The 14,277-nt window shown below is 35.9% G+C and overlaps 1 protein-coding gene across 1 annotated transcript; it reads left to right on the top strand.

Annotated features, from left to right (window-relative positions):
* The first annotated feature begins 2,498 nt into the window (after positions 1-2,498).
* Positions 2,499-14,052, top strand: pstpip2 (proline-serine-threonine phosphatase interacting protein 2). The gene is made up of 14 exons (XM_032540452.1): positions 2,499-2,617; positions 3,696-3,796; positions 7,497-7,571; positions 8,870-8,904; positions 9,023-9,129; positions 9,217-9,279; positions 9,900-9,998; positions 10,247-10,292; positions 10,514-10,593; positions 10,678-10,776; positions 11,844-11,940; positions 12,107-12,191; positions 12,315-12,343; positions 13,495-14,052. Exons 1-14 carry the CDS (start codon positions 2,585-2,587, stop codon positions 13,548-13,550), a joined length of 1,005 nt encoding a protein of 334 aa, XP_032396343.1. The 5' UTR covers positions 2,499-2,584; the 3' UTR covers positions 13,551-14,052.
* Positions 14,053-14,277: the final 225 nt, after the last annotated feature.

Genomic DNA, 14,277 nt, shown 5'->3' on the forward strand with positions numbered 1-14,277 from the left:
TTGAAGCTTGCCTCAATCTCTTGCTGTCTGAAACAGGGAAGTACCCGGGGAATTACAGTCAGGTGATCTGAGCACTGCTGGCTGAATGACAGTAGCATAACTTACTTCTATGTAAGGAGAAGTAAAGTATTACTGAAAGTTGAGAAAGGAACAAGAACCTAAACAGAAATTAATCACTAAAATGTGATGAAATAAAGGGATATTCAGATCACGCCATTTAAGGAAATGTACCAGGACAGAGACATCAGAATGTAAATCAAATGTACTTAAAAAGTATCAAAAGTAAACTTTCTGCAGAAATATGGCCACTGTAACTGATACACAAGTTTTACAATATTGACAATACTGATGCATACATGCATTTTACTGCCAACAACTCATAGACATCTGAAATGCAACAAGGGGAACAAAATACTATTTTTTGAGGGGTCACAAACCAAAAATGATTGGGAACCACTGGTTTACTCTTTAACAATGCATGCGCTTCATAAGTTTACCGTATACATAAATGTATGTAAAAATGTCTTGAAAAGTAACCAATAACTATGAGCTGTCAGATACACGCAGTGGAATAAAAAGTTAATTTTTTCCACTACGATAAAGTAGTGGAGTAGAAGTATAAAGCAGCATAAAATGGAAATACTCAAGTACAAGTAAAACTGCCCTTAAGCACATAGTTCTTCTAAAGTGCATAATGATAACATGGAAGGCGCAGACCTCACCGCTGATAACAGTGTTGTAAAACGTCTTGTCCTCACAGGTTTTCTTTTATTGTCACACCCTGAAGGTACTAGGAAAAGAGAGAAAGAAAGAGAGTGTTTTCAAAATAAAAGTACTCTGAACATGCTTATCAGAGTTACTGTACCTACGTAATGCAATGTGAGCAATATTCAGTGTGTAAACAAACTATGTTGTTGTAAGGGAAATATCTTGTGTAAGAAGTCTGGAAATACATTATCTCATGCCTCCTCCTTTGTGACAGTGGGGCAGCTAAGCATGCATGTGCGTGTGCGTGTGTCGTGTGCGTGTGCGTGTGCGTGTGTGTGTGTGTGTTTGTGGAAGAATGAATAAACAAATTGTAAAACATTAAAACTAAAATGTTTTACACTTGAAAGATTTGAAAGGTTATTTTGAACTGGCATGTTCCTGCTGTGAGTGGGTAACATGTAAATTAGATAGATATATAGGCACACGGCTCCTTTAAGTACATAAAATATTTAATAAAAAAGTGTGTGTAGTAAAGTTTTCAATGACACTTTCAGAATCAAATTGCAAAAACAAAAAAACATAAAGGAGCCACTATAGGCAATATGTGTTATACCAACAATTACATTTGCACAAAAAGTCAAAAAAAAGAAGAAATCTTCTATTTTTCTTTCCCCGCATATTCCCTTGATCGAGAGGCTCCAATCAGGGTAGCAGCTGTCGCCTTGGTCCCGCTGCATGTTCTGTGATGCCATGTTCAACTGCTACACTGCGGTGCCCCTGCTACGTCCTGCTACGTCCTGCTACGTCCTGCTGTGCCTTGTAATGCCGCACGCGTCCTGCTATGCCATGAACACTACAAAACTGCTACAAAACTACTATTTTTTCTATTTTTTTATTGCCACTCTTCATTCTAACCCCAACCGGCCCGTCAGACACCGCCTACCAAGAGCCGGGTCTGTCCGAGGTTTCTGCCTAAAAGGAATTTTTTCCTCGCCACTGTCGCACTGTTGCTTGCTCGGGAGAACTACTAGAACTGTTGGGTCCTTGTAAATTCTGGAGTGTGGTCTATCTGTATAATGTCTTGAGATAACTCTTGTTATGAATTGATACTATAAAAATTGAATTCTGGTTGAGGCACATTTTTAATGCAGGACTTGTAATGGAGTATCTCCATATTTTGGGATTGGTACTTTTACTTTAGGTAAATCATCTAAATACTTCTTTCACCACTGAGCATATTCCATTCTATTATATTTTGTGTACATACCGCCATTAATCACCAGATGGTAGCACACTCAAACTCAGTGTGAGAACTCTAAAATGGATTAATTAAAAAGACAGTCTTGTCAACTGAATTGGTTGAAATATCAATTCCTAGATAACATTTGAAATAATACTAATAATTATAATAATAACAATAATATTAATAATATTGATAATAGGTAATTAAAATATTTCCTTGAATACAAAATAGTAACAACTGTTGTTTAGACCTCAGGAAAGCACAGGAATAGTTAATGTAATATTCAGTTTGAATCCAGAACATGCTTTACAGGGTGTGTTCTGTGCATTTTGAATTACACCTTTTTCAAATTATTAATACATTATTTTTCTTTTATTATCCATGCCTTTTTTCTGTTGAAGTCCCGATAGATATAAGGTGTAAGCTGACGCTAGGAGAGACAGAACCATGGATATAAATAGAATCCTAATTGTTCTGGTTCTGTCTTTTTTATATATTTATGAGCTTGTGTTTTATCATCACTGCGCATGCGTCACTGTTGCTTTAACAACTACACAGTGACATCTTAGTTCAGACACTTCAAGTCAGCTAACAGACCCGTCAACGCGCCGCTCTCCTGTTCATTAAACAGTTATGAAAAGTCTCCATTTCAAGGATTTCTTCTGGGTGAGTTCCTATTGCTGTGTTGAGTTTATTTATTCATTATTTTTTTTTTTATAATATAAACAATTTTGGTTGAATGAAACGTAAAGCTGCCTTGTATGCGACGATGTGTTTCGCTAAGTAAGTAACTTGCAGCTAATTTCTCTGTGTTTCACTGTAGTTTGACCTCATCAAAGGTTATGGTTCCCAGCTGGTGATTTATACATTCAGTGGTGGAAAAAGAATTTAGATACTTTACTTAAGTAAACGTACTAACTTTTACTACACTGTTTTATACTGTATTATTGGACTATTATGATTGGTGCATTAATAATGTAAATTGTATTACATAGTATTGTAGTTGGTTGAGGTGGCTCACATTTTAATCTACTTTATATACTGTTGGTAGTTCAGTCTATAGTAATGCATCATATTTAATAAACAGATCTTATGTTTTGGATGTAAAATAGAAATCTGAAAAGTATCTAATAACTATGTCTGTCAGATCTAATGTAGTGGAATACAAAGTAAACTATTCCCCATGAAATGTGTGGAGTAGAAGTAAAAAGTAGTAATGAAAATACTCAAGTTGAGGAAGTACCTCAAATAAGTACAGTACTACTAAGTACTAAGTAAAAGTTGTAAGTTACATTCCACCACTTGCTTCCTTAAAAAGGAAATGCACTTAATATACTCTTGTATTGTTGAATTAGTAATACAGTTACGTAATATATGGCTTCATATCTTTTTATAAATAAAAGAAAAAGAAGAAAGTCAATAACCCGCTGATTTTGACATCTATCTGGTGGGGATAATTATAGGCTATTACCCCGAGCTTACCTAAATCATGGAGAAGTACAATTCAAAACATCAATTTACATCTCTGTGTCAAAGTGTTTATTTATGTCTGCATGTAGCGTTGTCTTGGGAACTTCATTGTGAGAATTCAGGCAGTGGTAGTTGAGCTAGTGGCATAATAGCAGCTAGACCTGAGGTCTAAACTAGACAGACTGTATATTCTAAACCAATAACCTCAACTGTACTACCATTTCTAAAACCAAAGAAGATGGACATAATTAAATATTGTCCATGTTATTGACAGAACTCTGACCTGACCAGCACTGGTGGCTACGATACTCTCATCCAGTATCTCAATGATGGCAAGAGGACATGCAAGGAGGTGGAGGACTTCATGAAGGCCAGGTAATGCCATGATCTGTATCAGAATCAGCTTTACATAAGCTTTATACAAGGAATTTGACTCTGGTTTTAAATTGCTCTCAATATATACACATACACACACGCACGCAAGCACACACACACACACACACACACACACACACACACACACACACACACTCTGAACAATTTACAGGGAGATAGCAATAGACTAAAAATAAAACAAGGGCAATAAAGCTGAACAGATAGTTCAAAATTAACATAGAACTGTTATATACATACAAGTAGGTGGAAAATATGTGCGTATATATAAATATAAAAAGCAACAATGACCAACAACATGCAAATGTTCTGGATATTGTTAACATATACAAATAGTGCAAAGGAATACATATTGTAAACTACTAGATTACTTTGAATACTTGAAATAGTTGGTTATGTATGCATAGTAATGATGCAAAATATGAGTTTGTGTGTTAGTTCTTCTCTAGGCCAGTTTGACAAGATTGCACTCTAGCTCTAAAATTACTGGCCAGCTATACTAGTTGTTATCATGTAATTAAATGGAAGCAAGCTGGATAGGCACAGTATAAGTTAAGGCTTCAGAGACGAACAATGTAACACAACCAATAGGCCCTGTTGGTTCAGTCAGAATCACAACTTTCGTACAGGAGTGAATTAAAACGTTTTATAGCTTAGCTTGGCATTTGTAAGGTTTTGAAAACCAGATGAAGAGATGGGTGTGAAAATTACAAAAGAAAGAGGAAGAACAAATACTGTAGATGCCATGCTATCAATATGGTTTTGTCAGTGAGAAGGGGGGAGTAAATCGTCAAGTCTAAGACAAAAGAACATTTCAAGTGTAGTAGGTGGACATAGAGCAATTAAAGACCACAATGAAATAGGATAATATGTCTCTTTGTGAGGTTGAAGTTGCTTAAGAGTGCTCACTCAGATACACCAGAAATCATTAAGGAGACTTTATTGGCAATAAGATAACACATGAGTGAAAGAGCATATATATGGTATAAATGGTTGCTTTGTAATATGGAGAGCCAAAGTCATGCTCCTTCCGGTGGATGTTTCAAAATGAACGGTAGTGAACGGGAAGAGGCATATTATTTTGATCCCGTTTGAATTGAGCCATGGATTGCAAATAAGATGTTCGTAAATTTAAAAGATACATTTTCAACCGAAGAAAGTCTCAGTTAGCCGTAGGTTTGTCATAGTACCACTTAGTTTTGTGTGAAACCGCTCAGTGAACTACATCTCTCGTCTCACACAATTTACGTTACCTCACGCCAGCTCTGTTCCACAACACATGTACCGTTATCTTACCTGATGTGTTTTATCCAGTGAAGTGTTTTCAGCAGATAAGCAAAAGAACAAGCAAGATCCGCTGCTTATTTTGGTAACGCTACTTAATTTAGTAACGTTACATCTCCGGTACGATACACACAGACGTCATCCATGCAACATTGAAGTGTGTAGTCTTTCTTATGAAGTATTCTTATACTTCAACAATTTAACAATAAACTGAGACTTTCTTTGGTTGAAAAAAAATATATTTTAAATTGTCATAAAAACATCATCATATTTGTAATCCATGGCTCAATTCAAACGAGATCAAAAACATATTTGCCTCTCCACGTTCATTCCCGTTTATATATATTTTTAAGCATAGGACCAGGAAGTAGAAAGGCATGACTTTGGCTCTCTATTGTGTTCATTTTCACACTTTTTTTTAGTGGTGCAGCCTTCTGCCAATTCAAGGAAACGGTATTAGTATTAGTGACAAACAATTTGCTTGCAATAACCTACAATCGGTCAATGTTTGATCAAATCAAGCCTGCAATGACAGTATTAAATGACAGAAACAGAACGTCTTTCCCCAAATGCACATTTTTACACACTTTAGAAATGAACATCCAGGGCGCCTGGTTAGCTCTCCTGGTAGAGCAGGCGCCCACATGTAGAGGATTACTCCTTGACACAGCGGCCGCAGGTTTGACTGTGACCTGTCGCCCTTGGCTGCCCCCTCCCTTTCCCTTTTCAGGTCTAAGCTGTCCAATCCAAATAAAGGCCTAAAAGACCCAACACATAATCTTTAAAAAAAATAGAAAAAGAATTTTCCTACTTTCAGATTAAATCTGCAGGCAAACCAGCATGTATTTCTGCACACTACTACATTGCAGTACACCAGTGTAAATAATTATTCTTAAAACAGGAACAGGAAACGTGTTTATGACCCACAGAAGTGTAGCTCTCAGCCTTTCATAACAAATAATGTATTGTGGAAGCATCATCTGGATAGATTTTATAATGGAGTCATACCAAGTTTGACATTTGCATTTTCATTTCCTCCTTCTTTGGTTGATAATTAATTTGCCTTCCATCTCTTGGTAGCCAGTGGCATGAATTTAATTTTCTTAGATTACATTACAAGTATAATAAAACATGCAGTTAAGGATAAAACAAAAAGGGGATGTTACATCATAACATAACTGATTTTTTAAAACTACAAGATACAAGAGTTTCCAAAATACTGTAACACACACCCACAAAAAAGCAACTGGACACCCGCTTGAAACGTTATCTGGTGTGATGTAAGACAATTATAGAAATTAATTGAGGTATATGTATGGAAAAGTATAAATAAAGTGGAGTCTATTTGTTCAATATGCATGCATACATTTTCTCTAAATAGTATGTGGACATTTGCAATTACGAAGAAAGCCCTTGTGTATTCTGTATTTCACCTCATTTCAGTTTCTGTGGAGTTTTTTGTTTGTTCAAAGTCAATAAAATGATAAGGAATTTATATCATTAGAACTGGAATTAGTCCCAATAGTTATTTCCTGGTTTCCTTGTTCTCCTGCCTTTCTACAAATGCTTTACATTTACCACAACATACACATGCAGTTGGTAAATGCTTACACTACCACTTGTACTTGTGTAATGCTATGTAGTTCATGTAGTTCATGTATTTGAATACAAATGCAGTACTATTATGAATTCATATCTGACAAGAAGTCCATTTCTTAAAGGGTTACTTCAACATTCTACATTCAAGGCTGTGTTTAATGTGATTACACCAAGTGCTAAGCAATGCGTTAGCTTTACTTTACTAAATGAAGCCTGTTTTGTATGTTGTTTTTTATATAATGTTGTTTTCATATATTTTAAATGTGTGACATTACTTGAGTCACAGTGAAACATTGTTTTGTGTATATGGTTGAAATGACAATAATAATAATAATAATAATAATAATAAAACACAGGAGTTGACTTGACTGTGTATTATGTCAGTTTTCAGTAGACATATGTTGGGAGTGGACTTGTAGGGAAGCAAAGCATGTGCATTCTGGGAGTTGTTGTCTTTCATCCACATGAGCCAAAAATACATTTTCCAACTTTTCTCGGTCTAGAAGGCACCAACTTCTAAAAATATTTCACATTTCAATTACATAAATATCCCAATTTAACAATTAGTCCTCATCTTTCCAGCGGTGAAATATCCCTTTAAAAGTCCACAGGCCGATAACCAGCGATAACCAAGTTATGTGTAAATGTAAAAAATAACATTTGAGCATTGCCTATAGCTGATGTCATGTAAATTATTATGCAATATGTCAGACAAAGGCTTGCCCTGTTTGTTCTCTTACTTTCTATGTACGTTTGTCTGTATGCTGGACTCATTGTTTTCTTTTTTTTCTTTTTTTAGGGCATCAATTGAAGAAAAGTACGCCAAAGATCTTCTTGGTTTGTCCAAGAAAGTGTGTGGACACAATGAGATGAAGTAAGCAACCTCTGTGTTTAGATGCTGTCATTATGTGTTTGACGATCTATTTAGAGCGAGCCTCAGAAAATGAAATGAATGAGCGTTTCACTGCAGAACTAACATTAATGCCTGTTACTTTGGATGCAGAAATAGAGGGGAAAACTAGTCTATTCTCTAAGTGTGGGATAATTTGGACTCACAAGGCAATAATCAAATGAGGATTGCATAATTTTGCTGCAATTTCTTAACAATGTTGTTTTCATTTCGCGGGTCAGTGTCGACATGTTGATTCTGTATGATCACGTCTAGTCACCAATCTGTCAGCAGTTGCATTTTCAGTGTGACTTTGTTTCTGCGGTTTCTGGTTCTGAAGAGGAAGGAAGACTAATGGGGGAGGTGGGGACAGGGAACATTTTATATTATGTTATTTTGATTATCCTTCCTATTAATTGTACCCTGCAGCCTTTTTTAAACTTATGTTTACAATCAGTAATTCGCACCAAAAGGCATTGTGTGAATTCTTGAGTAAAGTTTCTGCAGGTCTTGAAAAGTCTGAAAAGCATGGAATTTCCTCTGTAAAAATATGACTTGGTTAATCTATCATTTTTTGCCACTCATTCTGGCCTAGTTTTTATTATTTTAATTAATTAAATCATTAGCTTGCCAGGAAGGATGCTTGCCAGGAGGTTCTCCTGGTGTTCTGATACTGTCAAGATAAACCTCTTTAAAGCAAAAAATACTGCTTTTTACACTGCCCCCTTGTGGGTCAAGTTCAAAAAGGGAAGTTTCAATATATGGGGGTCGCTTAAAATGATTGTTTGCGCATTCTACTCAGGAAACCTAGGTGGTGTAGCGCAAGTGAATTGTTTTGTCAAGCAGGACTTATTACTTTTTCTGCTTTACTGAGGAATCTGATGTACCAATGTATTGGTCGCCTGAATTCTTCTTGTAACTGTTATTTCACATCTTATTGACCCGAGGTTCAGTGCTTTGCAAGTCACCCTTGTGGGATTACTGGTATAGCTGTCTTATTTAATTGGTGTCTGTCTTGTGTATCTGTATCTTTTGTTTTTGTTCTTGTTGTTTTTATGGACCGTGAGTCTAATAATAAAGGCTATCTATCTATTAGGAGAGTACTGAAAAAGTGTTACAATAATGATTAATGGTAGGCTTTATCATCCCTACTGGTTTTTCCTCATTCTTCTTACTTTGGCAGTATGACCATCAAGTGTAGTGGATATTAAAGGGTCTTATGGATATAATGAAGTTGTGTACTTATGCACATTTTGTAATGATCTTTTCTTTTGCTTTTTAAGCTCATTAAAACGATCCCTGGACTTTTTCAAATTACGTAAGTAACTTTTTTTTTTTCCTGAATAACACCGCCTTTCACTCACCATTATTCACTGTTTGTTCCAGTCTATGTGTTCTGGGTAGCTCAGAATATAACCCATGTTTTACCCTTGCAGAGACTGAACATGTGAGTCTATCACACTTACAAATGGCACAGAGCATGAGGGAGGAGGCCAAGAAACTGGAAGAATTCAAAGAAAAACAAAAAGAAGCGAGGAAAAAGGTTGGCGGTTTTATCAGCACTGTGATTCACCGAGGTGGCCGCGCTATCTTTGCAAGTTGTTGACTAGATACATCCTTGTTATTTTAGATAGAACAACAGATGGATTCTCTCCACAAACAGAAGTCCTCAGTGTTCAAGAAGACAATGGATGTAAGTAAAAAAAATCAAAGTTAATTATTTACACCATGAAATAACATGAAATAAGTTACTTCAAGGGCACTTTCAGACTTTCCCTTAAGAACATTTCTGTTTACTTTCCTTTTAATGTGTTATTCATAAGCTAAGCTGATTAGCATATCCACTGTCAGTAACATGAAGAATTAATGACACAGCCTGACCAGGCCAGTCCTGCCAAGCCAATGCCACAATACTTGTCTTAAAGTGACAAAGGCTATTTTAGTCCTTTCCTGTTTTAAGTCAGAGGATTTTCAGTTTTGTTGTGAATACAGTGACAATGCCTCTTATCCCTTCTTGGTTCTTCCTCTCTGGTGAGGGAAGTTGTTTGATCAGTTTGGTAATTGAATCACAGAGCACTTTTAATGATATTAAAATAATTGCCAAAAGAAGAAGTGCTTGTCATGCAGTATCCAAATGAAAATAAAAATGTATTGTGGCAGCAAAACAACTGGATGCCAGTAGCCCGAGGTGGGGAAAAAACTTGAATCTATAGACATACTTAGTGCAGCTCTGTTAGTGCTGCTGTTTTTCTTTACTTTCTTAAACTTTCTACATCATTTGTGGTGTTAAACAGTACAAACTGCTGTCCCCAGTCAAAGAAAACATATGAGCAGAAGTGCCGAGATAAAGAAGAAGCAGATCAGAACGTGAACCGAAACACCAACACCAACAACACCAAGCACATAGAGAAGGTAATGTTACAGGGAAATGCAGCTTTCTGAAGAAAGATTAATGTGCTATTACAAATGAGGAAATATAAACTTTGAACATTTATTTTCTACATTTTTGAATTAACATTAGGATTATGTTGTGAACCTATTTCGGTCTGTGTTTATGCACATCTCATCTTGTCATTTTTGTATTTGTTACTTGTTATTTGTTAGCCTTAGACACTGTTAACGACTCCGTACTCATGCGTTCTTTATTCATCACCTTTCAGCTCTATTCTAAGGCACAGCAAGCAAAACAGAATTCAGAAGAAGCAGGTAAGTTTGCAAAAGAAACTGCTAAGGACATCTTTGCCACATCATGTGCTGGGAGCATTAGAGTTGGATGGACTGGACTGCATTTACATAGCACTTTTATCCAATGCTTGTCTGACACAGCAAACCAGGCTGATTTTAATATGGCTTAAGTGCTAATGCTATTAAACACCACATGCAAGATTGTTGTGATTTAAATACTAATTCATGTGTTTGATTGGCAGACAGGTTATACCATCAGAATGTGATCACAGTGGGAAAGGTCAGAGATGAATGGTTGAAAGAACATGTCAAAGCCTGTGAGGTGAGACCTTTGGTAAGATTTCAAAACACATGTAACTACATCATTTAAATGAGCTAAATGTTTCTGTTATGTTTTCCTTTACAGATGTTTGAGAAACAGGCAATGGAGCGAATTAATTTTCTGAGAAACACAGTCTGGACTCACCTCAACCTGCTTTCCCAGCAGTGTGTGACCAGTGATGAGGTGAGGCCCACAGTTGCAGTAACTCTAAAGCTGCTGTAATAAATATTAAACTGCAGTGGGGTATTAAAAATATCTATGGGTTGTTTTTAAAGCTTTACTTTACTAAGTTTTTATATTAATCAACGTCCGTTATATTCAAGCCATTCCCAAATAAGTTGATACAAAGCTAATTAAGACTATCAGATACACAACTCTCTCTGTATTTCTCAGTATGGCTATGTTTAAAAAATAGTGTCGTCATACAACTTACGCACGCAGAAAATTGAGTGAAGATAAGATACCTCTTTTAAAGAGTCCATGTTTTTTTAATCCTCCATGTCCTCCTTGGCTACAAGCCACTGTGTGGAGGAGGGGTGGGGCGCAATCATGGAAGGCTTGTATCATGTGGCTGCGCGGACAGTTTGTTGTCAGTACTTAGAATTTCTCATGGGGGAGACAGAAACTATGCACTATAGCTTTAAGCTGTGAAGCAGTCCTTGGACAGACACAGTTGGCGACTAACCTAGTGTAGGATTTAGCAGCTAAAGAGACAGATATTTCCCTCAGGAGACCAAAAACAGAACTACAAGAGAAGGAATATCAAACTTACATCATCATTTGAATAAAAAACAAGACGCAAAATGACAATCATAATAATGAGACTCTGTATCTGCTGAATGTGTACAGTATATAAGCAACTGTTTGATACATGTTTAACATTTCAACTTTATAAGGTGATACTATGTTAGTGCTGTGTTTACAGCTTACAGACAAAAGGAGAGTAAATGTTGGACTTACATACATCAGGTGGACACAGGTGGAAATGTTACTTTAAAGTAATGATAATGTTGCTAAGTAACTGCTAGATTTATAACCAGGTACGTATTTAGGTGATGATATGTCAGAGTTGTGTTTACTGCAAGTTTAAAATCATCTGCACAAAAATGCTGAATCATAAACAGTATACAAAGACATTGCTTAAATGGACTCTGACCATGTTTTTCCTGTGTGTGTGTGTGTGTGTGTGTGTGTGTGTGTGTGTGTGTGTGTGTGTGTCTGTGTGTGTGTGTCTGTGTGTGTGTGCAAAGCTGTATGAGGAAGTGAGGAAGTCACTGGAACAGTGTGATGTCCAGGAAGATATTGAACACTTTGTAAACCTCAGGCAGACCGGTGAAAAACCTCCAAGTATGTTATAAAAATAACTTTGTATAACTTTACACCACTGTGTCATTAAATATTAACCAGTGTTGGAATGTACACATACATAGGAAAGTAGGTATCAAACGACACTAAATCATGCACTGTTTTATCAGTTGCCAGTATTTGAACAGTATCATTATGCCTCTAACAGGTCCAGTTATGTATGAGAACTTCTACAGTGGTCAAAGGTCTCCATCTGTAGCTCCACCTTCTAGACTGCCTCCACCAATCACCAGGTAAACAAGAAAAGGCTGCCACCTGTCTGTTTATCCACCTATGCTTCCATTTAGTATTTCAACCAGTTCTTTAACTACATTTTCAGAACACTAACTGATTTAACTTGTTTTGTGAATTTTCAGGCGGGGCCCATTACCTGATCCAAATGACAGTAAGAGTGTAATAGTAATGTTTTTTATTTATTTTTATTTAAAGTACATTTACTAAAGTGCTGCACTACAATTACAGTACTGTACAATTTTGAGATTCTTGTACTTAACTTGAGTATTTATATTTTGTGCTATTTTATACTTCTACTCCACTATATCTCATAAACAGTTATTCTACTTTTTTTCTCCGCTTTGTTTATTTTATAACTATTAGGTGTATTAGGTGTATTATACGGTGCCGCTGAAGGGGGGAAATATTCAGAGAAAAAACTTGGATATGTTCTGAGATTAAAGTGATAAAGCCGGACTTCGAAGAGACATTGCTGTAAATTGGGCTTATTCATTAGAAACCAATATACTGATTTGGATGAGGCGATTGTATGCATCAGGAACTAAATTCATGACTTTCTAATCTCAGAGAATATTCAAGGTTTTTTTCTCCTAATTTTACAACTCGAGAATCTGAAATTCTGAGTTTTCCCCAGAATATGTGCCCATTCCCCTGGCTCAAATATGCTATCATAGATAACTTTAGTTGCTTTGCAGATTCAGATTATTAAACAACATATAATCAACTAATATATTCAGATATATTATTACAGATTAAATTTAATCCCATCAGTATATATAGTTGTTAAAATTAGGTCCACCGTTACCAGCTGCACTTTTAAAGTGATGAACACATTAATGCATCACTTTTACTTTTAGTTCTGTAAGTATATGTTGCTTTCAATGCTTTTGTCCTTTAACTTCAGCAAATTTTTCAAATGCAGGACTTTTACTTGTAACAGAATACTGGTATTTCTACACTGTGGTATTACCACTTTTTCTTAAGTAAAAGATCTGATAACTTTTTTCCACCACTGCTTAAGTACAGCGTATGGAGTGTTGCGTGCTAGGATGTGTTGTTGAAGAAGCATGCTACTAAGTGAACCTGAGTACTTGGCTTTCATGGGAACACTCACCATCCTTTGTTACATGTTACTGTGTATTGATAATTGTCACATGTACAACTTAAATATTCTTGCAATATATGTGAAACAAAAAGTATTTTCAGTCAAACTTGTGGCTTTATTATCAACTGGATGGCTTTTGCACACTTCTTCTTTTCATACCTAACTACCTTGTTGTTTGATGTTTGCTTTGATTGCAGATGATTCAATCTACTCAACAGTGCAGGATGCAGGGTACAGTGTTATCCAATACTAACACACGGATCTGCTGTAGAGGTTTTTGTACATCATGTACAGCTCTGGAGCTTTGCAGTGGAAATGAAGCGTATATAAGTCTCCTCACTAAGCCTCTACATTTCCTGTAACAATTTACCAGGTGGAAATGAGTAGATGTAACTGTGCACATACATATTTTTAGGTATGGATGTGTGATATTGTGAATATACCAGTGTACCACAACACAGGAAACGTCATTATTTTTGTTCTTAGGTTGTTTTTTTTGTTTTTAATTAGACAGGCTAAAACTAAGACTTTTGCTCAGTATTTTATGAAAAACACATTCCGTAAAATCTGATGATAAAGAAGAAGGTAATTACTGTATAAACTTAAGAAGTACTTAATACTGTCCAGATATAGAGGCTATTTATTGTGTTTATATTGTGTAAGGCTCTATCTTCAACATAATTGCATTAGAATTTATCTTTAGTTTTGTATTTATTTTTGTTGATCTATACTTTTCTCAAACTTTTAATAGATATTCAAAAAGAAGATAAGTTGTCATCTGCTTACTTGTTTTCACTTCTTCTAAGATGTGAGAGTAGTATGTCAGCTGACAGGAGATGATGTAATTTGAAGGTTTTGCACACTCTCATTGATCTACAGTGTACAGTATATGGATTACTAACTACAGACCTTGTTTCTTTCCATGAAAGTCCCGTTATTTTTCACTCAAATTGCATCCTAACATTTTAAATCTCGCTAAG

The sequence above is a fragment of the Etheostoma spectabile genome, chromosome 16 (genome assembly GCF_008692095.1).
Source record: "Etheostoma spectabile isolate EspeVRDwgs_2016 chromosome 16, UIUC_Espe_1.0, whole genome shotgun sequence".
In the NCBI taxonomy this organism is placed as follows: Eukaryota; Metazoa; Chordata; class Actinopteri; order Perciformes; family Percidae; genus Etheostoma; species Etheostoma spectabile.

What these genes read in the sequence shown, in the direction of transcription:
- pstpip2 (XM_032540452.1), top strand. Translation starts at nt 2,585, where the DNA reads ATGAAAAGTCTCCATTTCAAGGATTTCTTCTGG. An exon ending in AACATGTCAAAGCCTGTGAG is followed by an intron (nt 10,594 to 10,677) that starts GTGAGACCTTTG and finishes TTTCCTTTACAG; the next exon opens with ATGTTTGAGAAACAGGCAAT. An exon ending in GACCGGTGAAAAACCTCCAA is followed by an intron (nt 11,941 to 12,106) that starts GTATGTTATAAA and finishes TGCCTCTAACAG; the next exon opens with GTCCAGTTATGTATGAGAAC.